Here is a 26,501-nt window from a genome sequence, read left to right as displayed (position 1 = left end):
ACAATTATGGATCAGATAGATCCTTGTCAGCATAGTTCTGAATCCAACTAGGACACTGAAAGTGAAGAAACCCAATCCTCGAAGTCCTTTTTTTGCCAGCTCATGGGCTACCCTATTAGCACTTCCATTTACAAAGCTAAAAACCATTGGAGTAGAGCGAATTTTTTCCTTCATGTCATGGTACTAAAACACATCTCTAGAGATTAAAGTGGAGACCAAATTTGAACAGTCACTTTCAAAAACTAGGTTCTGGGATTGAATAGCCCCAACTAGATCCAACCCTTTAAGAACAACTAAAGCTTCCGCTTGGATGGGGGATTGAGCTTCGGATGAGCCAAAAGAAGCAACAAGCACTTTCCCACTGGAGTTTCGAGCTACTACACCAAAACTATCAACACTATAGGCCAAAAAGCTTCCATCAGTATTGACCTTTACACAACCTAGGTCAGGAGGGGTCCAAAAAAATCTTCGAGCTACTGGATCAGATGTCTGAGAATAAGGTCGCCATCCTTTAGTGGAAATCATGCTCATCTCTTTCATCAACACACAAGAAATTTCCCAGTTAGGATCTGGATCAGTATTCTTAAAAATAAAATTATTTGTAGATTTCCAGATGACCTACAAAATGACAACAGAATTGGAGATACAACTTGAGGTTTGGTCTAATTGATTTTTGCAAATTTCCAACCACAAACAGATCTACTTTGCAAAACTAGCCGGGCTACCAAGTGCAGAAACTCTGCAATTGAGAGGGCTACCATAACAAGTAGCTTTCGCATGATCGCAGAATAACAGTGCATGAAGAATTGTTTCTTCCTTTTTCTTACAGATGGGACAAACAACTGAAATATCAGCCCATTTTTTTTTTTAACTATATTTGAGTTTGCTGCCAGTCCATTCCATAGACACACCCCCCACAAGAAGTTTTTTTTTTCTAATTTTGGGGTCGCATAGGCTATATGTTTGATTTGAAGGAAAAAGGTAGGGAAAAGAAGGGAAAGATAGGGAAACCTATACAAGGTTTATAAAGGTTTTTCTACTTTTTTCTTCAAATCTAACACAGTTTTAATTTCTAAATTACTTTCCAATGCTTTTCTCCACTGCACCTACACCAAAGGGAGATATAAGAGTAGAGGTAACTTGATTTTTTGCTACCCAATAGGCAGATTTAACACTGAACTTTCCATTTTCAGTGAACCTGTGTTTGGAAACGATGCAAATAAGTGTGAATGCAAATATGTAGAGTGTAAAACGGTTCATATAAATTACAAAATTGGGTTAGTTTTGTATTGACGAATTTACCCTCTTACTAAACAGACTTTTAACTGTAATGGATGCAAACATGAATTCCAATAAAGCATATATATATTTTTTATCAAAATCCCACTTGAATGCAAATTTACTTCTTTTTTATTGATGTACTTTTAGATCTTATTATCAATGTAAATATGCATTGGTTTGTCATTTGTCAATGCATAAATATAATATTGTCAAATACAAATAAAAATGAACCAGAGTGCAAATTTACCATGAACCGATATTTACACTCTATTTGTATCTTTTCCAAACGCAGCCTAAATGTCCAACAAAGTCTGTCCCTCCATTGGCCTGCAGCCTGAGGAATTTGTAGGATCCTTTCGCTAATTCCCCCCACCACCCCCACCCAAAGGTGCTCCATATGAAAGAAGAGAGTGGAATGAGGACTTGATTGCGTCAAATTGGGGTTTAGAATCATCAAATCCGATTGGAGTTCGATAAGTTGGATTTGGGTTTCTAACCGATGACAAAGCATGTGCCTAAGAGATCCACTGCTCACTACCCTTGCCAGTTGCCACGGAAAGCCTGCATTTACGGTGATGGGATCTGCTCCTCACAAATCAGCGCCTCACATTCACATCAACCGTGCATTGAAAATACGTTCCATGCCTCTACCAACATCATCTTATACCGCATATGTCATACATGGCGGGTCTCACTTTTAATGGGTTCCAATCCATGGTGAGATGTGCGGTGTTAGATTAAGTTAGTAGAGTGTTGGAACGTGCATTATTGGCAGAAAATCTCAGTCAAACGAGAACTCCGCTGTTCGCTAACGTAAGCCGATTTGCCCAGTATGGCAGTATCCGCTTTTTTATTTTGCTTCACCCTCATACCTATAATCCTCCTTACCCTCAATTGCGCTCTCTCTCTCTCTGCCTCCGAACGAACAAAGTAGTCGATAAAAAAAGGTTATTTTTTCCTCCCTCACCCCTCCTCTTGGCGTCTTCTGAACTGTTGTTCATCAATCATGGTGGGTAGAAACAATGCCGATGTTCGCAGTCACCTCTCTGTCAACACTCTTCAGCAGATTCCCAAAGGTACTGTCTTCAAATTTTTTCTCTTTGTCATTCTTCCTTTTTTCTTTATTTTTTTCGTTTTTGTTCTTGACTATCTCGTTGGACCTGAAAACTTTCACTCGATTTTTGTATTATAGTTTGTCTATCTATCTATAGTTCCGGATAAAGATTAAAAACCCTAGTTGCATTATACATTTTTCAGCCACGAGTTCCATTTTGTCTAGACCTATATCAGAGCTCAGTGGTTGCAGGGACCCAAACGAGTTTCGGTTGTGTGTCTTGGGAGTTTCCATATTTTGGGCTTCGCATTCCAACTCAAAATTTAGTTTTTGTTGTTTATTTCCATTTTCCATCTTTGTCGCATTTATTTAATTTCGATCGTTTCACTTCCCGTTCTCTCCCTTTGATTCTTAATAAATTTGGTTGATTGGCTTTGTTCCTATGTTGGTGTATGGTAAGTAGCTGTTATGCGTTTTCAGCTTATAGTCTGCTGGCGTGGTTCATTTTTCTTCTGCCAAGCCTCGATATGTTAGCGCCCTAGTATTTTACCAAAATTATATCTTTCCCGCAAATTTAGCATCACCATCGCCATTATCATCTAAGAATCATTTGGTTCCAGGGGCACTTTTCTGATGTTCCTTTAGATGTAGAGGTGACATACTGATTATATATATATGTAATATGTGTCGGCCTTATGTTTGCCAATCTTATGCACACAGGCATAATGAATTAGCATGCTTGGCAGAGAAAAGGCCATTCATGGTTATTTCCATATTTGTGAGTCTTGAGACTACTAGCTACTTACGGGGCTTCCCTCATGGTCAAATTTAGGCTTGCTGGAGTTCATTATTGGATTATCCTTCCTTCTTTGGGACTACAGCCAGGGAATCATTTAACTACTGTCCTATCTCATGAACTTTAAGATCAAGGTTGGGATAAGTTGTTAAAGTTAATCGAGATGCAAAAAACTTTTATGGAATCTGGGTCAAAGAAGGTAGCACAAATAAATCTTGGTTTTGGCATTCAACCTGGTCAGCACTGAGATATGTGACTTTTATTCAGTTGAATTGAATGAATGACTTTGATTGAGTTGAGTGACATTTATTGGATTTAATTTGCCTTCGACACTTAACTATTTTAGAATCTCAAACTGGCATTGCACCATCTTGAACCTAGTTTCACCAAGATCTCCCAGAATTTTAACTTCTCCTTAGGATCCTTGTTTAGAGGTGACAATACCAATCTTTTGAAAGGGAAGCCTGTGCTTCACATGATTTGTTACTGTCTCTTTGTTTCCGATTGATCACATGATTTGCCATTTTTGTGGTGTGTTTTTGAGTCATTTATTATCATTGTTGATTCAGGATTTGAAAGTGGAAAAAATTTTATTTGATCCACATTTTGGAATTCAGATCAATTTTTTTCCCATTCATAGGCATTTACTGTTATATGATGTTTTATGATAACAACTTTCTGTGCTATTGTGGATTCTGTATTATATCTGCCTTGACAGTGCACTTAATGCAGGCATATGACATGAATGAAAATTTTTATCAGAAAACATTGTATCAAGTTCTCATTAAAATAGACAGTTTAATTATTACTTTAATTAAATTCTGGTACATGTTAATTAGGTTCTTTTTGTTTCTGTGACAGACATAAGATTGTACCTAATTACATTTAGTAATCCTAGTTTTTTTTTCCTCCTAGTGTAAGGAAAATATATGAAACTATTGAAAGGGAAAACATTTCATGTGCATCCACATTTGAATTTGGAAATAGTTTATTCATTGCATTTATTTGTCCATGTTATGCTATTTACATCTGGGTTCCCATTCTCTTACTGTTTCTTAATCATCATCTCAAATTATCTCTTCTCTATGCTTATGACTTTTTTGTGTGTAATATTGTTTTCAGTATTTCCTGTAATCAGCTTAAAGATATTAAGCTTAATTTGCTCTATGTCACTGCTCTTTGGTCCAGTTTGGTCATTGAATTTACTGACATATTGCTTCTACAAGTAACTGTTGGACAATCTTACTGGGTTTTCCTTGGATTAGTTTGTAGGCTAGTATGTCTTGTGATAAATATGAGTTTGGCACCGCTTTATATGTCTAGATAAGGGCAGCCCCGTTCATGAGGCTCCTGCCAATGCAGGGTCTTGGGAGGGAGAGATGTATGCAGCCTTACCTCTGCAGATACAAAGAGAGGCTGTTTCCAAGATTTACGTGTCTAGATAAAAAAATGGAAAAAGAAAAAAACAAAACATCAACAAGGGAAACAAAAGAAGTCTGAGTGGCTCTATTTGTCAAAGAAGAAATCTCAATGGAGAGTAAATATAAAATTTGAGAATGTCTTTTATAAAATGTGAACTTGACTTTTGTAGTCCTAATTCCTAGTGGAGACTAAAACATAAGATTGTATATGTGACTGGATATTAAAGATTAATTGGTTGGTCAGTTTAGTCGGAATCATTTATAAGGCTCTTGCCTGAGATTTGTCCAAGACTGATCCAGGTATTTGGCATGATTCTTTTCCTGATGATGAACAGAATGTATTTCATTAAATTATAGAAGAGAATATGTTATCCCAAATGGATAACTGGCACAGAACAACAACATCAAAGGAAAAAAATGGTAGGATGTGTGCTACCCAATGTAGCTAGGGCTGTAATCAGATCGGACTCGGATCAAATTCAGCAAAATCCGAATCCGATCCGAAATCCAATTGGATTTAAAGACCTCGAATTCGAATTCGAGTCCTAACAGACTAGAATCGGATTCAGATTTAATCTGATTCTGTTTTAATTTGTTAAAATACCAAAAAAATTAAAATTTAATTACTTTTCAACTTTCATATATAATAAATTAATTTAAATATAACATACTGAATTTATTATATATATATATAAATTCATATTTATTATATTATAACTTCATATATAATATAATATATAGAGTATATTTTTTATAACTTTAAATATAATTATATAAAACTTATATATTAAAATCAATAAATATTATAATATAATTGGACCTGGATTCTAATCGGATCAGATGAGGTCAAATTCGAATATGATCCGATTATTAATCAGACGTAGATTGTAACATCCGAATCTGGTTTGATTACGTAAATGCATAATTCGAATCTGAGATAATCAGATCGGGTGTCGAATTGGGCCTTGGATTTTCGGGTATCACTGACTGGCCTAAATGTAGCAAGTAGGATGCAAGTCACTGCTCACTAAACTGTTTGTATATAAAATTCTTTCACCCCAACTTAATAAAATTGTTTTAAAGTTATCCTTGGAAAGAAAGAAAAAGTTAAAGAGTTGTACACATCTCTGTCATGATAGGTATTAGAAAGGAACTTGTCAATTTGGTAATGAGTATAGTTGACACACTGGTTTTTGCCATCTTTCTAGATCATCTATTTTGTTTGGGTAACAATCATGGTGGCTAAGGTAATAGTAGGGTGTTTTGTGTTTAGTAGAAATAGTTGGGTTCCTAGTTAATAGTAAGGTGTTTTGCATTGTAGGATGCATTTGGTTACGGTACAAATTTATTTGCACTAATGTGAAACTACGATAACACAAATGATTTTGGGTGCAAATTCGGATTTTATTTTTGTTTAAAATTATATCTTATTTTGTTTGGTTGCCGTATAGATAAAGTAAAATAATCCATTAAACAGAATAAAGTAAAACCCAAAATAAACACAACCTAGCTCAATGACTATGCTAAAAGATACTACTTGGTACTTGCCTAATTCCTTTGCTATGGGTAGGGGTGGAAATGAATCGAGATTTTCACGAGCTATTTGAGCTCAACTCGTGAAAAACTCAACTTAAACCGAGCTTCGAGCCCAATATATAGGCTCATTTGCTAATTGATCCAAGCACAAGTATAGTGAAGCTTGTCTCATGAGGCTCATGAGCTTAATCGAGCTTAATATATCAGTAAAAGTGCACGCGCGTTGCATGTGGCAATAACAAATGATGATGATGATAATAGTCTGCAACCAAATGATCTTACTGGTTGAACCATTAACCTATTTAACCAAGAAAATGTACTATGATTACGATATTAATTATTATTTTTTTGTATTTTAGCCATTTGTATCTTTACTAACAATAATTCCTATTTTTCAAACATATTTTTGTTTAATATGAAGAATATATAATATTAATGCATGTTCAAGATTTTCTATAAAATTTATCAAAAATTCTATATTTTTATTTTTTATTATTTAATTTATGAGATAATAAAAATTACTTAGTTACTAAGAGGAAATGCAATTCCAATATATTGTTTGAATATTAGTTTTTAATATTGTGGACAAATCAATTATATATATATCATTTATATATAATATATATGTTATTTATTATTTATTTATAAATATGTTATTTATATTGCTTTTTTGTAAACTTCTTATATGATGAAAATAGTTGAAAAAATACTTATACTTTTTTTTCTCTATTTCAACTATTATATTTTCTTTTCCTTTTAATAATTTATTATTTTTTAAAATTAAATCAGATCGTACTAGATTCGATTATCCAACATCTTGATTAGATTCATATTCGAAGCAATATTTATGAGATTTGATCAGATCTTCAGATCGAATCAAATTCGAATATTACCCTGATTCAAATCCAATCCGGTCTGTTTGCATCCCTACCAAACCACTTGCCTACAATGACCTAGCTAATTAAATCATTGAGCCACTTGACATGGTTAATAGGGTTATGTGTTATATACATTAATGTTCTTTATTTTTTATCCAATTTCTATCATTAATGAAAATAATTGTCATTAATCACACTTTTTTATATGATAAATATATAATATTATAGAATGTACCCAAAATTATTTAGAAATTTCTACATTTTCTAAAATTTTATGTATTTTATTATTTAACAATAACACCATGTGTTGATCCATTTGACATGGATAGACCACTAACCCACCACTTGGATGGAAAAACCGATTTTTCTTTTTTGGTTGATTTTAAATCATGTATTCCATTTTCGTCATCAATAAAAGTAATTCTTATTTTTGCATTTATTTTTGCACGTGGTAGTATCAAATGATGATGATGATAATAATCAACAACCAAATGACCTTACTAGTTGAACCATTAACCTATTTAACCAGGAAAATGGAATATGATTAAGACATTAAATCATTTTTTCCATTGTAGTTTAGCCATTTCTATCTTTATTATTCTCATTTTTCAAACATATTTTTGTTTAATATATGAAGGATACATAATGTTAATGTATGTTCAATTTTTTTATAATATTTAAAAAAAATTCTATGTTTTTTTATTTAATTTATGAGATAATAAGTTACTTATTTACCAAGAGGAAATGCAATTCCAATATATTGTTTGAACACTGGTTTTTAATATTGTGGCAGAATCAATTATATATATATATTATTTATATATAATATGTATTATTTATTATTTATTTATAAATATATTATTTATATTGCATTTTTGTAACTTTTTTATATGATGGAAATAGTTGAAAAAATACTTATATTTTTTGTTTGTTTATTTCAATTGTTATATTTTCTTTTTCTTTTAATAATTTATTATTTAAAAAAAAAATTAAATCGGATCGTATCATATTTGAATATTCGGATTCTTGATCGGATTTGGATTCAAATCAATATTTTTGAGATTCAATTGAATCTTTGGATCAGAGCAGATTTGAATATATACTCTGATTCAAATGTGATATGATTTGTTTGCATCCATTTAACATGGTTAGTCGGGTCATGTGTTAGACATTAATGCTCTTTATTTTTTATCCTAATTTTTGTTCCATTTCTATCGTTAATGAAAATAATTCTCATTAATCACACTTTTTTTATATGAGAATATATAATATTATACAATGTACCCAAAATTATTGACAAATTTCTACATTTTCTAGAATTTTATGTATTTTATTATTTAATAATAACATCATGTGTTGATCCATTTGACATGGATAGTTTAACCACTAACCCACCACTTGGATGGAAAAACCATTTTGCTTTTTTGGTTGATTTTAAATCATGTATTTCATTTTCATCATCGATAAAAGTAATTCTTATTTTCACATTTATTGTTGTTTAATATAGTGAATATATAACAATAAAACTGTATCTAAATGCTTATTTAATATTCGTTACTTAGTTATGACATCCAAGATTGGCCCATTTGACCTGGAGTATTAGATCATTGACCTGCCTACCATCTAGATATGGAAATGGTTTTATTTTCAAATTGGTTTTAAATTTTGAATTTCATTTATATCATTGATAAAATAATTATTGTTCATCATACTTATTTTTGTTTACATTATTAGTATATAATATTATATATGTGCCCAAAATTGTTTCATATTTTTTTGTACTATTCTATTTTAAAAAAAATTATTTTTATATATACATCATGGGTTAACCTATTTGACTTGAAAGGTTGAACCGCTAACCCACCCCCTAGATAAGGAGATGGTTTAATTTTCCATCGGTTTTAAGTTGTATATTTGATGTCCATCATTAATAAAATTATGTCTATTTTATCATACTTACTTTTTAATATGACAAATATATAATAATAGAAACGTGTTGATTTTTTTTTTATATTTTTTGTATTTTTTATATTTATAAATTTGTATTATTTATTTATGACATCATGAAATTATCCATTTGACCCAAATGGTTGAAGTACTTACCCATGACATAGATGGAAAATATGATTTATTTTCTAGGTTTATTTTAAAAATATAAAATTTCATTCTATTAATAATTATTGTGAATGGATTTATTAGTGGAATTTAATCATGATAAACAAAAGTATTTTTTATATTTCTAAGTTTGTATTATTTATTTATAACATCATGAAATTATCCATTTGACCCAAGTGGTTGAACTACTTACCCACCAGTTAGATGAAAAATATGATTTCATTTCTATGTTTATTTTAAAAATATAAAATGTCATTCTATTAATACTTATTGTGTGAGGATTTATTAGTGGAATTTAATGATGATAAAGAAAAGTATAAATGTTGGATTCAATGAGAGAGAATGTGATTTATTTAATGACTTAAATGTGGGACTTAATGAGAGGTAATTGAATGTACTTAATGGTATTCTTTTAATTACATTCTCTGCCCTTTTAATGGAGATGAACTAAATTCAAGAGGAGGGGTCTTTGACTAAAGAAACATTATAGAAGCCAATACCTCCTCATTCACAATTTTATAAGTAGTATAGATGTATGCATACATAATAATTTTTATTATATACATATAATAATATTATATATATATATAATATCATTATTTTTTATTCATAATAATAAATAGTTTTTATAATTCTTAATTTTTTGTGTGTAAAATAAAAATTTATTTTTATATGTATAATTTTTATTTTTTATAAGAAGTTTGCCTCATAGTCGAGCTCAAGCCAAGCTAAGCTCGAACTTGTGATCTTTTGAGTTGAGCTGAATTCAAGTTCAAGTCTCTAGCTTGAATCAAGCTCAAGCTTGCAAACTTTTAAGCCAAGCTGAATTCAAGTTCAAGTCTCTAGTTTGAATCGAGCCTGGCATTGTTTTGGCAAGCTGAGCTTGTATAGCCAGGTATTCGGCTTAGCTCTGCTCGAATCCACCCTTACCTATGAGGCAAAATAAACTGTATCAATTTTTTTTTGTATAAAAGAAATATATATTAAAAGGAAAGCACATAATCAACATTAACAACTACGGATCAGATAGATCCTTGTCAGCATATTTCTGAATCCAATAGGAACTGAAAGTAAAGAAACCCAACCCTCGAAGTCCTTTTTTTGCCAGATCATGGGCTACCCTATTAGCACTTCTATTTGCAAAGCTAAAAAACATTGGAGTAGAGCGAATTTTTTCCATAATGTCATGGCACTAAAACACATCTCTAGCTCCTGCAACATCTCTATAGATTAAAGCTGAGACCAAATTTGAACAATCACTTTCAAAAACTAGGTCCTGGGATTGAATAGCCCCAACTAGATCCAACCCTTTAAGAAGAACTGAAGCTTCTGCTTGGATGGGGGATTGGGCTTCGGATGAGGCAAAAAGAAGCAACAAGCACTTTTCCACTGGAGTCTCTAGCTACTACACCAAAAGCAGCAACTCTAGAGGCCGAAAAGCTTCCATCACTATTGACCTTTACACAACCTATGTCAGGAGGGGTCCAAAAAAATCATCGGGCTACTGGATCAGATGTCTGAGAAGATGGTCACCATCCTTGAGTGGAAGTCATGCTCATCTCCTTCATCAACACAAGAAATTTCCCAGCTAGGATCTGGATCAGTATTTTTAAAAGTAGAATTATTTGTAGATTTCCAGATGACCTACAAAATGACAACAGAATTGGGGATACAGTTTGGGGTTTGGTTTAATTGATTTTTGCTAATTTCCAACCACAAACAGATCCACTTTGCAAAACTAGCTGGGCTACCAAGTGCAGAAACTCTGCAAGCTTTTGCATGATTGTAGAATAACAGTGCATGAGGAATTGTTTCTTCCTCTTTCTTACAGATGGGACAGACAACTGAGATATCAGCCCCCTTTTTTTTAACTAGATTTGAGTTTGCTGCCAGTCCATTCCGTAGACAGACCTCCATAAGAAGTTTTTTTTTTCTTTTTTCTTTTTAATTTTGGGGTCACATTTAGTCTATGTTTGGTTTGAAGGAAAAGGTAGGGAAAGGAAGGGAAGGGAAGGATAGGGAAACCTATACAAGGTTTATAAAGGCTTCCCTACCTTTCTCTTCCTTTCCCTACATTTTCCTTTAAACCAAACACAGTCTTAGTTTCTAAATTTCTTTCCAATGCTTTTCTCCACTGCACCTGCACCAAAGGGAGATCTAAGAGTAGAGGCAACTTGATTTTTTGCAACTTCTTGATGCACCAAAGGGACATCAGCTTCTATGCTGATATCTTTGCAACTTCTTGTCGTATCCTAAAGCATCTTAATTAATGAAAATTTTCAGAGTTATTGATAAAAAAAAAAGAACTTGATTTTTTGCTACCCAATAGGCAGATTTAACACTTAACTTTCCATTGGGGTATGGGGGAATCCAGTAGTAGGGGGAATCCAGGACCTGCTGGTGTAGGAAGGATCGTGAGAGATATGGAAGGAAAATTAATAGCCTTGTTTTCTGGTCCACTGGGGTATGGGGATTCTCTCAAGGTAGAATTGCTTGCAGCCTTACAAGGAGTACAAATTGCAAATGAGCTGAACATAACCAATTTGGTGATTGAAGGGGACTCAAAATTGGTGGTGGGTTGGTTAAAGGATACAGAATCTGTGGTATGGTGCTATAGGGATGAATTAAAAAGGTTCTTATTGGATCACCAAGATTATGAATTTGAGGATACAATGGGTGATGAGATCGGCAAATGGGTTAGCTGATACTGTAACCAAGCTAGGGTTGAATAGACAATCTTTGTTTTGGGCTCACTTGCAGTAGGGCAGCAAGCAAGTGCCTTGTTGCCTAGTTGGCGACTTGTGGTAATAGAGGTCCCAAAGATGGATGAAATGTACCTCTTTTTGTGGTTTTCTATTCATTTAAATCAAATTCATAAATTCATGTGTGACATAGCCATAAAAAATTGTTCACATCTGGTGGTCTCATATCTGAATACAACCCAAATATGATTTGATAATTTGATTCAATTCCAATGTTAATTGGCTTAAATTCAGATTTAGGCATATACAATTGAAACCCAATGCTTTCACAGCCATACCTAGGTGGATCCCTGACTTCATGAGATGACAGGTATATCTTTCAAAGCCTCTGTTTTAACATATGGCTGTATGGTTGGCCTAAATATTCATAAATTACAGTAGTATTATCTGTTTTTCATTTTAAGTGGAAGGGAAAACCCCATCTACTTAAGTACTTGTGGTACTTGGTAAATACAATTGCATTAACAAATGCTAGCTGGCTCCTTTCTTCTTAACACCAACTTGTTTGTGCCTATATAGATGAAATTATGCATTCATCTTTCTGTTTTGGCTTTTGTAGATGTGCAAGGATCTGATAACCCTATCCCTCTTTCACCTCAATGGCTTTTGTCAAAGCCTGTGGAGAATAAGCCTGGAACAGTGACTGGGGTGAGCTATTCCCTGGTTGTCATCTTTTAATTCTCAACTTCTTAGCATGCATGAATTTAAATGAACTTGTAGATATATGCTGTGTACTATCCCATTATCTGTATCTAAATGCTTATTCATCATAATACTACTTAAGAAGTCATACTTTCTGTTTGTCTATCATACAGGAATCGCATATTAGTCCAGGTCCAGGTTATATCACTCGTGCAGATATCTCTAAATCATCTGGAAATGGAGAGGAAATTAGTGATACTGAAAAGAAAAGGGATGTTTTCAGGCCAACTTTGCATGACACTGAATCTGGTCGTCGCGACCACTGGCGTGATGAAGAACGAGACACCAACTCCTTTGTCCGCAGAGATCGTTGGAGGGAGGGGGAGAAAGAGCTTGGTGATACCTGCAAGATGGATAGGTGGACTGAAAACCCTTCTGCTAGACATGCTGGGGAAGCACGCCGTGGCCCATCTGAACGGTGGGCTGATTTGAATAACAAGGAAAGTAATTATGAGCAACGCCGTGAGAGCAAATGGAACACACGCTGGGGGCCCGAAGATAAGGAGTCAGACAGTAGGCGTGAGAAATGGATGGATTCTAACAGAGATGGTGATGCTCCTCGTGATAAAGGATTTTCACATCTAACAAATCATGGCAAGGAGGACAGGGAGGGGGATTACTATCGGTCATGGCGATCTAACTCCTCCCAAGGTCGAGGAAAAGTAGATTCTAATCACCAAACTTTAACACCTAGCAAGCAAAGTCTTACTTTTGGCTACATTAGGGGGAGGGGAGAAAATTCCTCTTCAACCTTTTCTGTTGGCCGTGGAAGGGTCAGCTCTGCAGGAAGTCCTGTGAACAGCATATCTTATTCTCATTCTTTAGGTTCTGTGTCAGACAAGAGTGAAAGTATGCATGGAGACACATCCTCTTTAAGATATAGTAGGAACAAAATGTTAGATCTATACAGGATGATTGATGTGAGGTCTTATAGAAAGCCATTAGACGGGTTTATAGAAGTGCCTTCTCTTACACAGTTGGTTCCACTGGAACCTCTTGCATTTTCTGCTCCTACTCCAGAGGAATTGGTAATCTAATTTACAAATTTCCTTAGTAAAGTTTGCCCAGTTGTTTACAGTTGATAATTGCATTTCTGTTTGAGTAGGTTATCTTGAAAGGAATTGACAAGGGGGATATAGTAACTAGTGGTACTGCTTCGGCTCCTAAAGATGGTTCCGTTGGGCGGAATTCTACAGATGTCATGCAACCTAGAAGAAAGCTTGGTATTTCATTTATTCATGACACGTGCAAATTTGTATGTGTAGTAGATTGTGAAAATTTGGTCATGTTGATTTCTTTGGTGTATACTTTCGTTTGAGCAGGTAGTAGAGAGTATTTACCATCTGAGATTGACAATTACAAAGATGATAGTGCTGACAAATCAAAAAGTGTCCATTTTGATTATTCTGAGAGTCATTCCCATGAAAAGTTCAAGCACCCATATGATTCTAATTCAAAGTCAGAAACAATTCAGAGACTTAAGGCATATCATGATAACAAGTTCATTGGAGAAGGTACTACATCTATGTTCTCCATGACTATTTCTAGCGTGGAAACCCTGTCCTTTCTACATTTTTCTCATACACTTTCTACTTTGTTATTTTTTCAACATGATAATGGTGAATTGGTGATTGCTGTTTTTTTGCAAGTAGTTACTGGTTCTTTTTCATGCACCCTCTAGGTACTCCTTATGCAGTGTATAGAGAAGATGGCATTCCCAACAAGAAAGCTGATGAGGTTGGGGTTTGTAGCGAAGTGAATGCCCAGGGAAATTCTTCCATTCATCCAAGTGTCCCATGGAGATCTCAGTCACTGGGTGAAGGCTCACATATCCCATTGCATGATAATAGAGATTTCCCAATTGAGGTCAGGTCAAGAAATTCAGATGTGGGCTGGTCGCATCCACAGAAGGATCAGAGTACAGAATGGGAGAACAATTCTAAGCTTCCATCATCTTACTATAAAGATGAGCCAAACTGGCAAGTTGGTGAGGGTTTTCATACGGATATTGGCCATGATTCCATTGTCAAAAGACAACCATCTGAAGTCCTAGACAAGGAACAGGAAGGCAGAAAGTTTCTGCTACAGCCATCTCCAGAGGAATTATCCCTGTACTACAAAGATCCACAAGGCGAAATTCAAGGCCCTTTCTCTGGTTTTGATCTTATTGGATGGTTTGAGGCTGGATATTTTGGCATAGATTTGCAGGTTCGCGTAGCAAATGCTCTACCTGATGCTCCTTTCTCATTGCTTGGGGATGTCATGCCACATTTGCGAGCGAAAGCAAGGCCCCCACCAGGATTCAATGCACCAAAACAGAATGAAGTTTCAGAAACATTGAGTAGGCCAAAGTTTGGTAGCCTTGAAAAGCTTCACTTGGGTTCAGGTGAGATTGATACTGTAAAGAACGAGCCAAGGAATAGACAGGAGTCGATGACTGGGGCCGAGAACAAATTCTTGGAATCACTCATGTCTGGTACCATGAAAAGTTCCCCACTGGAGAAGTTTTCTTTCTCTGAAGGTTGGTTCTTCGTTAAAACTGATGTTTTTTATGTTGTTGCCTGTCTGGAGCTTTTATTATTATGGTCTACAGAATTTGTTTTGCTGCATCTATCTTCCTAGAGAGGAGGTTCTTTATTTTTTATTTTATTTTATTTTTATTTGTAGGTATGCAGGGATATATTGGGAATAATTCTGGTGCTCTGCCCCTGATGAGAGTAGAAAATGGAAATGACCTAAATTACCTTTTGTCCCAGAGAATGTCTCTGGAACAGCAGAGATCTCTACCGAATCCTCATACATATTGGACAGGAAGAGATGCTTCATCCATGGTGTCAAAGGCGGAGATCATCCCTGATTCTCCTTCACCAAATGCAAAGCTCCATTCTCCAGTGGTAGATAACAATCATCAAATTCCTCATCTTCAGAATGTGGACTTGCTATCTATGCTACAAGGTTCATCCGACATGTCATCTTCTGGTGTCAATAATGGAGTGGCTGGTTGGTCAAATTTTCCTGTTCAAGGTGGTTTGGACATGCGCCAGGATAAGTTGGACTTGCATCATAATCAGCATTTCCCTCCACAAGCTGCATTTGGGATTCAACAGCAGAGACTACAGCAACAGAATCAGCTATCTTTATCAAATCTAATTACTCAAACTGTAGATCGTTCTTCTGGCATTGTAGCCCCTGATAAACTTCTGTCTTCTGGCATCTCTCAAGATCCACAAATGTTAGCTATATTGCAACAACAGTACATGTTGTCCCAACTTCAGTTACAATCACAGGCACCTGTTCCCACACAATTGTCCCTTCTGGAGAAATTCTTATTACTTAAACAACAACAGAAACAGGAAGAACAACAGAAAATTTTGTGGCAGCAACAGCATCTTCTTTCTCAGGTTTTATCTGAGCATCAGTCCCGTCAGCACTTTGTGGATCCATATGCAAATATCCAGGCAGCTGCTATGCCAGCAGGAAATGCTCCAGTTGAGCATGTTGGGCTTAAGTCTCCACATGAGGTGCTTCTGATTAATTCACAGATACCAGTGTCCAATTTACAAGATGGTCAAACATCTAACTTTGCTACCTTGCCTTCACAAACTTCCCAGAATGTTGGTTACACTAGTAGTTGTGATGCATCTTCTCTTCACCTACCACATCACATTCTTGATAGTACAACCTCTCTGAAAGGTTGGGATGCTACTTGTTCAGAACAGATTGATAGTATTCAACAAAATGATTCACGATTGGTGCAAAAGATGGAAGATGGTTCATCCTTAACTAAGGTTATGGAAGAGCCTCCAGATGAGCCTGCTTTTCTGCAGAAAAATGGGCACATTTCAGACAACTGTGCCTCTGTAGCTGAAGAGCAGATGTCTCAGAATATTCACGCAATTGATGAACCTGTTGCAGTTCTTAATACTGAAGCTAATGCAAGTTCTGTACCTCCAATTTATGTAGGAACTCATCCCAATGTACCATCACCATACAATGGCAAAGATGAAAATTATATGCTCAAACAAAACAAGGATATGGATGTGGTGTCAGGTGTTCTTGAAGAACCTCAGGTACAGAAAGAACTATGTGGAAGTGGGTCTCCCAAGGCAAAAGAAGTAAAAAATATTGAAGCACGTGAGACAAAGAAAAATTCCGAGAAGAAGTCCAGAAAACAAAAGGTTGCAAAAGCTCAAGCCTCATCAGGGCAAGCCAAGGAAATGCCCAAATTATCTCCTTTGCCACAGTTGAAGCAATCTGAAGGTGAGGGAACACAACTTCTGGACATAAAATTTGAGGCAGACATGGATGCACAAGAAAGTCTCCATCGGACATCATTGGCTAAAACAGGAGATGATGGAACTGGGAAATCTGCCATAGAAATAATGGGTTCACAAGAAGCTAAAAGCTCATTACCTAAAAGCATTTCTAGTAGTGAAATCTTTTCTGTTGATAGCAATGGTGAAGGAAAAAACATTGAATCTTTGTCCTTGCAAAGCACACAAACAAATTCAAGTCATAGATCTTGGAAACCTGCTCCTGGTCTAAAGCCAAAGTCACTCATGGAGATACAACAGGAAGAGCAAAGGAAGGCACAGATGGAAGTAGCTGTTTCTGAGATTGCCACATCTGTTAACTCCATGAGTTCCTTAACCGCTTGGGCTGGGGTTCTGACTAATACAGAGCCTAAGATTGTTAGAGATTATTATCAAGATTCTGTCGGTGCACAACCTGTTGCTGGGAGCTCTGGAAATGCTATGAATCTGAAGAGTAAGAAGAGTCAGTTGCATGATCTATTGGCAGAAGAAGTTTTGGCAAAGTCTAATGAAGGAGCTTCAGATGTGTCTGACAATTTGTCTAAGTTGCCTTCATTAGTCGTTACTACTACCCAAATGGCTTTGGTTGATTATGATGACTTTATTGAGGCGAAAGACACTAAAAAGAACCGTAAAAAGTCTGCAAAGGGCAAAGGTGTTGGAGTTAAGACTCCTGTTGCTTCTTCTGATGTCTCTGTTGCATCAAGTCCCATTGAGAAAGCAAAAAGTTCTCGTCAGGTACAGTTGGAGAAGGATGTATTACCTGCTCCACCAACTGGTCCTTCTTTAGGAGATTTTGTCTTTTGGAAGGGGGAAGCCACAAATCCTCCACCTGCTCCAGCTTGGTCTACTGACTCAGGGAAGCTTACTAAGCCCACATCTTTGAGGGAAATTCAGAAAGAACAAGAGAAAAAGGTGTCTTCTGCCCAGCACCAAATCCAGATTCCGACTCCACAAAAACCTCAGCCAACCCGGGGTACCCATGGAAATGGTTCTTCATGGTCACTTTCTGGATCATCTCCATCTAAGGTTGCATCTCCTGTACAGACTAGTTCCCTTGCTTTGGCTCAGTTAAAGTCCAAGTTGGAAGATGATTTCTTCTGGGGCCCTCTCGATCAATCAAAACATGAACCCAAACAGTATGTTCTCAATACCTCCTAAAATTTAATTTTACTTGGCTTACAGTATCTCTAGTGTTAATTTTCTGTCTATATGGCTTTATTGGATTCTTTCAAAGGCTCATCAGATACTTATTGGTATTGACCTCCATTACCCAATGAGGGATCCGTAGTTCGTTGACCCTTGTGCTCTTGGACTTTAAGCAGATCTGGCTGTTCTACCAAGTGCAAACTATTTGTGTAATACTCAGTAATATTGTTGTGGCAAGTTATAGTCCCTGTAGGACTGAATAGGGAAAAAGGTTCTTCAAAGTGAAAACTCAGTTGGATAGCTTGCTACTTTAAAATAAAAACGAAGGAATTTGGTCTGAATTCTCAGAAATTTCAGGCATTCTCGAGAGACAAAGAAAGAAACTTCAATAACATGAGTTCTATGGGAAACTTTGTAGGTTTATTTGTGCCAGAGAGGGTGGTTTAGTTTGATTGAGGATCTGGATGGTCTGGAATTATAAGGGGGGTGGTTTATTTGATCTGGATGGTCTTGACTCTTGATCTTTATTGGATCTAAAATGGCTGCAGTAGTTCTTAATATCTTGAAGAAGAGGATGGAGAAAGATGGAGAAAACCCAAGGAATCACTCCAAAGGGATCTAGAAATACTCTAGGATGAATTATCTGTGTCAGGCACAATACATATCCTATTTGACACTAGATAATGTATTGATGCTTCTAGACTATACTTTCTTTTTTTAATACTTCTGAAATATGTAAAATGGTGTGTTTTAACAAATAATACTATAAAATATATGTATATCTTAGAAGTTGAATTAAATTTGGCAATATTGAAGTGTCACGACTTCAAAAAGACAAACTAGATATAGAACCATGGTATAAGCATATTAAATAGTACATCCATATCCCATATCTGGGATCTTAGGAAATGGATAGTTGCATCCCCATATCTTGATCTGTGTCCGTTTGGGATCCATATCTGGTCATCATATCATATTACATATGATGGAAAATAAACTGATATTCTTAAATGTCTTCAAATAGGTTTAACTCAAATAAGAATTAATCTAGCAAGATTTTAAAGCACAGATCTCCTGAAAAAGAGAATACAAATTTGAGAACCAGGTCCAAATTTAATTTACTCGAATTGAATGAATTGTAAGATTTAGACAGTAATTGTAATATTTTCTGAGAAAAGGATTCAGATAGTAGATTTTAATTGGAACCCTTGGGATTCACAATTCAATTTGTGAATTATATTAAAATCTTCAAATTGTAAGATTTTGACAGCTATGTTCCAGTGTATAAACTGTATATTATCAGCTTGCCAGCATTAATGAGGCCAAGACAGTAGCCACAGGGCCCACAAAGGGATGAATGATAGGGGAAACAGAAATATTGGAAGGTCAAAAAGTCAGTATGCGGCTTGTTGTAGTTTTCAGGCAAACTTCCATTCATAAAAAAGTCAAGTCTGTCAAAATTAATAGTGTACTCAACACTGACTGAGATGATGGCTGAACTAAAGTTACCATAAGAAGCCAAATGCATTTACCCCTCTCAAAAAACTCGGGAGCTAATGTGACGTTTATTGCTTTAATTCCTAAGAAGGAGGATGCAATCCAACAAAAGGAAGTTAGACCTATCAGATAGTGGGAAGCATGTACAAAATTATTTCGAAGGCGTTGGCTAAGAGGATAGAAAGAGTCGTTCCTTTGGTCCTTCCCTAATTTTCCAAACCAAGGTGCCTTTGTTTTTGGGAGACAAATAATTGATCAAATCCTTATCGCTAATGAGTGTGTGGATTACAAGAAGAGGAAAAAGGAAGAAGGCTTGGTGTGTTGATTGGATTTGGAGAAAGCCTATGACTTGGTGGATTGGGATTTCTTACTAGAAATCTTGAGACGAAGGGGTTTTGGAGTGAGATGGTGTAAATGGATAAAGGGTTGCATTTTCTCCTGTCACTACTCAATCTTGGTTAATGGAGTAGCTAGGGATTTTTATTTTTCCCGGCTAGAAGGGACCTCCAACAAGGAGATCCTCTTTCCCCTTTCCTCTTCACCCTAGTTGCTAATATCTTGAGTGATTTGATCTCAAAGGCTGATGCTGATAATCTCATTAAAGGTTGGAGAGTTGGGAGGGAAGGTTTGGTGGTAACACATTTACAATTTGCGGATAACCTTGTCGTTTTTTGTGAAGGGAGAGGGAGGAAATAAATTGGGGTAAGAGTTGTGTAGTAGGAGTTAATAAATAGGGGAAAGAGATGGAAAACCTTGCTAGATTGTTGGGTTGTGAGATAGGGGACTGGCCAAACTCTAAAAGCTTCTAGTACCTAGTTTTGGAAAGATTCTCAAAGAGGCTTGCAGGGTGGAAGAGAAATTACATCTCTTTAGGGGGAAGAATAGCCTTGCTAAAGTCAACCTTGATCAATTTGGCCAGTTTATTATTTATCTACCTTTGCCAATCAATTGGAGAAAATAATGAGGGAGTTCCTATGGGAGCCAGGGGACACAAAGAAAGACCACTTGGTGAAATGGGAGGTGGTGGTTAGAAGTAGGGATAGCGGGGGATTAGGTATAGGAAATATCAGATTGAGGAACCTTGCATTGTTCGGAAGGTGGTTATGGAGATTGCCTTTGGAACAGGATAAGTTGTGGCATAAAGTGATTGTAAGTATTAATGGCTTGGCAAACAATGGCTGGGATGTTGGTTTCAACTCTAGGGTGTTGTGGTCTTACCACTTTTCCTTCCATATATCAGATTTGATGCTTGTGTAGGGAATAAAGTACTATTCTGGGAAGATGTCTGGTTTGGTGATACCTGTCTTAAAGATAGATTCCCATCTATTTATGCCATCTCCCTAAACAAAGGATGAATAATCTCCTCTGTTTATGGGAATGGGATTTGAATGGGGTTGGTGGATGACCTTATTTCGCTTCTGAGTACAATGTATCTAGATCAATCTTGCTTGGACAGTAGAATCTGGCTGGTGTCCCCTTCTGGTTCTTTTACTTGTTCCTCCTTTTGTCACTGCTCTTCTTCAGTCTTCTAACCCGGCATGATCTTTTTCCGGAAAGGAAGTTTGGTGTAACCTTGTACCTCCAAAAATAAGGGCTTTTGTTTGGGAGGTGGTGCTCCAGAGAGTTAATACTTTGGACAAGTTTCAAAAAGGAAGGCCGATTTGCTGCATGTCACCTCATGTTTTTAGCCTTTTCCTGGGCTGTGGTGAGACAATTACACACCTATTGTTATCTTGTACTTTTGCTTCGTTTGTTTGGAATTGGTTCCCATCTCTCGTTGGTTGCAGGTGGACACCCCTCCTTTGGATGTGGCAGGCCTTTTTTACCCAAATTTCTTTAGACTACCGAAGAAAAGGGGAAGGGTAATGTGGAGAGCCACAAGAGTTATCCTCTGGTCTATTTCGGGAGAAAGAAATAACAGAATTATACATCGGTTAAAAACACTTGAGCTATTTTGAAATTGAGACTACTCAGTTGAGGACATTATTAGAGGTTGGGCTGTAGTGGCAAATTCCTCAACTATAAAGAATGCGATTCAGGAGCACTGGATACCTTCAGCGCAACAAAGGATAAAGTTGAATTTTGATGGGAGCTCCTTGGGTAACGCAGGTCCCTCTGAAGTCGGGGGAGCTTTCAGAGATGAGGAGGGGAGACCGATTGCACTATATTCTGGACCAATAGGTGTGGGTGATTCAATAAGAGCTGAAGTACTGACTTGTACTTCAAGGCTTGAGGCTCACTAAGCATTGGGGACTGCAAAACCTTGAGGTTGAAGAGATTCTAAGTTACTATTAGGCTGGATGCAAACAAACAGCCTGGAGGCTTGTAATTATAAACAGCAAATGAGGGAAATTTTCTGCTTAGCAAGGGAAGTGGGGGCAATCTTCAAGTGGTCCAGGAAATCAGCCAATGGTCTAGCTGATAGTTTGGCAAAGCAGGGGGACCCTTAGGGAAATACTCTTTTGGGCTGTATTCTAGACATTGAGATAAACTAAGGGGTCAACACCCTTTGTGGGTGGTTGACAGTTGTGCTACTTAATATAATGCTTCAATCAAAGTTACCTTTTCCATTCAAAAATAAATTCATAATAAAATAAATAAGAAGCCAAATACATGCTTATTCTAGAATACTAGTATTGATGGTAAATCATGGTTGTTGTGCCTATAACTAAAAAAAGATCATTTTTTTAAGGGGACATGGAGAAGGGTGGAAAGCACCTATTACTATTGTATATCTGAATGTACATGCAATACTTTGTGGATCTTCATGCGTTATTACTTTTGAAATCCTTTTTACAGAATGTGAAGTGTGAACCGATAACAGGAAGATTGTTAAGTTCGTGATAATAAGGAATCTGATTGGTCATTCATAAATGAGCCCAAAAAACATCTCATCAGAAAAAATGAAGCCACAGCACCTGTATTTGGTTGAAATACAAATGCAAAAATGTAGAGAAGGTATGAATAGTTAGGAAGTGGTCTTCTATAGAGAGGTTTATCTTTTTTTTTTTTTTTTGATCAATTAGAGGTGTTTATCTTTCCTTGCAAGGCTTTTTAGTTTTAGAAGGTCAAATGGAGGTAGGTAGATGATTTGATGTTGGAAAACTACAAAGTGATTCAACACTAGAGGGCCAAAGGATGAAAAGTGAGGAACTCAGGTTTCTTTTTAACATTAGAATTAGTTTCATAGTGTAGTAGATGGTTAGATGGTTTTATCACATGCATAAAAGACCAGCTAGGGCACCCGCAAGAAGAGATGATCGGCTATAAGTTGAAGGGGCTAGAAGAGCTAGGGGCAGACTGAAAAGGACATGGATTGAAGTATTAAGAATTGACTTAAGCACTCAAAATTTTATAATGGATGTGGCACTGAACAGAATGAAATAGCAAGACAGGATTAATGCAGTTGACCCCATGATACCATATAGTCGGGACCAAGGTTCATACAGGGTGATACGCCAGTGGGGCATATCGGCCTGTATCGGTACTGTTTTTTATGTTTTTTTTTTTTCAAAACTGGTTCAGAGGGGCCGGTTTAAGGCCGGTCTACCCCCTGAACCAATTGCCGACCTGAAACACCCCCTGTAGGGGTGTATTGAGAAGGCTCCGATACGATACGTATCGGCCGATACGGGTCGATATGTGACAAAATTTTGATTCTTGGTCGAGACAAGGTTTTGATGAGATGACAATGATGATAATGATGGTAGTGGATGGTGATTATTATGACAAATATGGTATGGCTGAAGAATGGAGCTCCATTTTCAAGGACAAAACCACAACCAATGTGATTGGCTGCAGTTTCTTTTCTTTCTGTCTCCTTGGCTGATTGTATAATTGCAACCTTCAAGTTGAATCACCTTTTTTTGGCATTATCAGAGATTCAGAATAAATTCTCCAAGAATTAAAAAAAAGGAGTTCTACATGGGAGTCTTTTTGGTTGTAAATGGATTGGATTTGATTCAAACAGGTGTTCCCTGAATTTGATTAAATATTTGAGTGGGATCTGTAAAAGATCTACTTGAATTTGGATTCAGATTTGCTTAGGCCATGTTTGTTTTGAGGGACAAAGTAGGGAAAGGTAGGGAAACTTATACAAGTTTTGTAAAGGTTCCCCACCTTTCTCTTCCTTTCCCTACTTTTTCCTTCAAACCAAACACAGCCTAAGGGAATTAGATATCCAGAATCTATCCAGTTCAGTCTGATTAGTCACCAGGCTGTAAAGTTTAACGAGTTATCTGGAGAGGAAAAGAAGACAGGTAACCCCAAATAAAAATAACAAGGTAGGTATTACCAATCAAAAAGTAAAGAAGGTTTTTTTATCAGATAAACTTGTCATACCTTAATTCATTGAAGATTTTTGTCCCTTTCTCCTTTGATGATGACTTAACAATGGAGTAGCATGAATCATTTTCAGTCAGGATATGAGATATTTCGACTCCACCATGTCCTCATTGCATCAAATTCAACTTTGACGGGTAAAGCTTGGGTAACCTATGCTTTTTTACCATTTGGTGGTGTGTTCAGGAATAGTCAAAGAAATGTTATGACTATTTTCTCTGGACCTATAGGTTATGGAGACTCTACAAGGGCCAAGTGTCTGACACAGAATGGCAAGGATTAAGAATTGCTAAAGCTCTCAACCATAGAGCCATAATGGTGGAAAGGGACTCAAAGGAAGTAGTGGATTGGCTCACAAACTCAGGCATTAGCTCTTGGGATTTGGCATAAGATCAGAGAAGCACCACAGCCGGCAAGGGAATTAATAACAATATTTGTATGGACAAAGATCAACCAATAACTTAGCCAACAAGTTGTTTTAGGGGATCATTCTTAATGGTGGTTTAATGTAATAATAATAACAGTGCTTGGGATTTGACATTAGGTTGCTGGGGCTTGCCTAACATTCTTTTTTTCCAAAGCAGTAAAGTTTCTGGATATCATTGATTTTCTTCTTGAGGTTCTATAATGAGGGGTTTGGATACAGTGTTGTAGTACACTGCCTACTGCTTGATGCTTGTGGACTTTAGGATCTTTCCCCTCTTGTTGTCACTTATGTTACTGCCATCTTCAGCAATACCAGTTTCAAATTTCAATTATATTTCTAGTGTCATTGAACAGAAGCTTGTGGTATTTGGTCACATTGCATTGTTATGTTTCTGGTCGTCTTGTTTCTGTATTCAAACTAATTAGTTGCAGTGTTATTTGTTGTAACCAGGCCAGATTTCCCATCTCTTGCAAAGCAAAGCAGTTGGGGATTGAAAAACGCTGCTGTCAAAGGAACTGCAGGAGGATCATCAAGTCGTCAGAAGTCCTTTGTCAGCAGATCCACGGAAAGTACTCTTACCTCCTCTCCCTCTATTTCTCAATCATCCTTAAAAGGGAAGAGAGAGAACCTGGCCAAATATTCAGGTGAGCTTATTGGAGCATGCACATACTTTAATACGCAAGGAGGCTTTACTGATATGTTGAGTCATGTAATGTTGTGCAGAGGCCATGGACTTCAGAGATTGGTGTGAGAGCGAATGCATTAGGCTGACTGGCACAAAGGGTATTTTCCTATTAATCTTCGTTTGCTTATTCTCTTTTCAAGTGTTGTATTCTTTATTTATGAAAATGCCCATTATAAGGAATAATGTATAGAGACTGTGGAATGACATTGTCACTGTGGAATGACATCGTCTCTGATGGTGACCAGGCGAAACACATTCCTTACTAGGATGCTAGGGTGTCGTTATGGGTTCTCTTCACGACTTGGGTTGTCATTACAACCCAAAGACAACAAGAATCTAAGGCTAGAATGGAATCAAGCCTTAAAACAATTTTCCTTCTGCATCACTGTCATGCAGTGCTCATGTGATCTCCCCAGGCAGATCAATCTGATGGGTGATCTTAACCAGCCAATCTACCAATTTTCTTTTCTTTAATTTTTATTGTCTTTCCTGAAAGTTGATTTGATGGTTCAAATGCCTGTTATTGATAAACCAACCTTAACGGGCAACCATGTGTGCATCTTAGATGTCAGTTGGCGAGCCGGATGGATTTTATGTTTGCTTATTTTTATTTATTTATTTTTACCTTGGGTCTTGTCTTAAATTAAGTGCTTCTTGATCTACTTTTGACCAGATACAAGTTTCCTGGAGTTTTGTTTGAAGCAATCAACTTCAGAGGCAGAAACATTCTTGATAGAGAACCTTGGCTCCTTTGATCCCGACCATGAGTTCATCGACATGTTCCTCAACTACAAGGAGTTGTTGCCAGCGGATGTGCTTGAGATTGCTTTTCAAGCTCGGAATGACGAGAAATTAACTGGGTTTACTTCTGCGGATGTAAATATTGACAAAGCAGGAAATGGGGACATTGAACCCGATATAGCAGTGGGTCCGGATGTGTCGACAAAAGGGGGAGGGAAGAAAAAGGGAAAGAAAGGGAAGAAGGTTAGCCCATCAGTTTTAGGGTTTAATGTTGTTAGTAACCGCATCATGATGGGTGAGATTCAGAATGTGGAAGATTAGGGTAGGGTGAAAAGGCGGTTGTAAATACATTGTCTGCAGAAGTCTGTAAATGTTCTTGTTAGGAATTCTTTTTCCCTAATTTATAGAGCGTTAGGGACTGAGTTACCAGCTCACGCGGTTGTCACATTTTGGAAGCAACAGAGCCCATGCGATTTTGCTGTTTATCAATGAAAGAAAAAAGAAGGCTAATCAAACAATACTTTTTTATCTTTCTATTATTTTTTGACAATTTTCCCTTTTCCTCGAGTATTAGTTACATTTGACTGAAATGCTGAACTCAGCATTGCAGTCAAAAGTCGAATTCTTCTGGAAGTCTCGACTTGTGTCAATTACTTTTTCGTCTGAATGTCTGATCTTTGATTGAAGAGTTTAGACCTCTAGTAATATCCAGTTTAAAGAATTATTTTGTTTTGGTGAGTATGTCTACTTAAAGGACTTGGGGTGCAAAATCTATTGCGGGGTGCTGTCATTCATTGTACACC

At 36.5% G+C, this 26,501-nt stretch overlaps 1 protein-coding gene across 2 annotated transcripts; it reads left to right on the top strand.

The window, feature by feature from the left end:
- The first annotated feature begins 2,160 nt into the window (after window positions 1-2,160).
- LOC148877009 (protein ESSENTIAL FOR POTEXVIRUS ACCUMULATION 1-like) lies at window positions 2,161-26,232 on the top strand. Of its 2 annotated transcripts, XM_088980128.1 has the most exons (10): window positions 2,161-2,357; window positions 12,403-12,491; window positions 12,659-13,573; window positions 13,651-13,768; window positions 13,868-14,059; window positions 14,227-15,066; window positions 15,213-17,997; window positions 24,723-24,916; window positions 24,996-25,055; window positions 25,631-26,232. In XM_088980128.1, exons 1-10 carry the CDS (start codon window positions 2,288-2,290, stop codon window positions 26,017-26,019), a joined length of 5,652 nt encoding a protein of 1,883 aa, XP_088836254.1. In that variant the 5' UTR covers window positions 2,161-2,287; the 3' UTR covers window positions 26,020-26,232. The 2 variants fall into 2 exon arrangements, with proteins under 2 accessions (XP_088836254.1, XP_088836261.1); XM_088980135.1 differs by lacking the exon at window positions 12,403-12,491.
- Window positions 26,233-26,501: the final 269 nt, after the last annotated feature.

Source organism: Nelumbo lutea, chromosome 1 (genome assembly GCF_056320005.1).
Source record: "Nelumbo lutea isolate HS-2025 chromosome 1, American lotus-T2T, whole genome shotgun sequence".
In the NCBI taxonomy this organism is placed as follows: Eukaryota; Viridiplantae; Streptophyta; class Magnoliopsida; order Proteales; family Nelumbonaceae; genus Nelumbo; species Nelumbo lutea.
The sequence above is the reverse complement of the archived record's forward strand: the minus strand, read 5'-3'. Positions and strand labels throughout refer to the sequence as shown.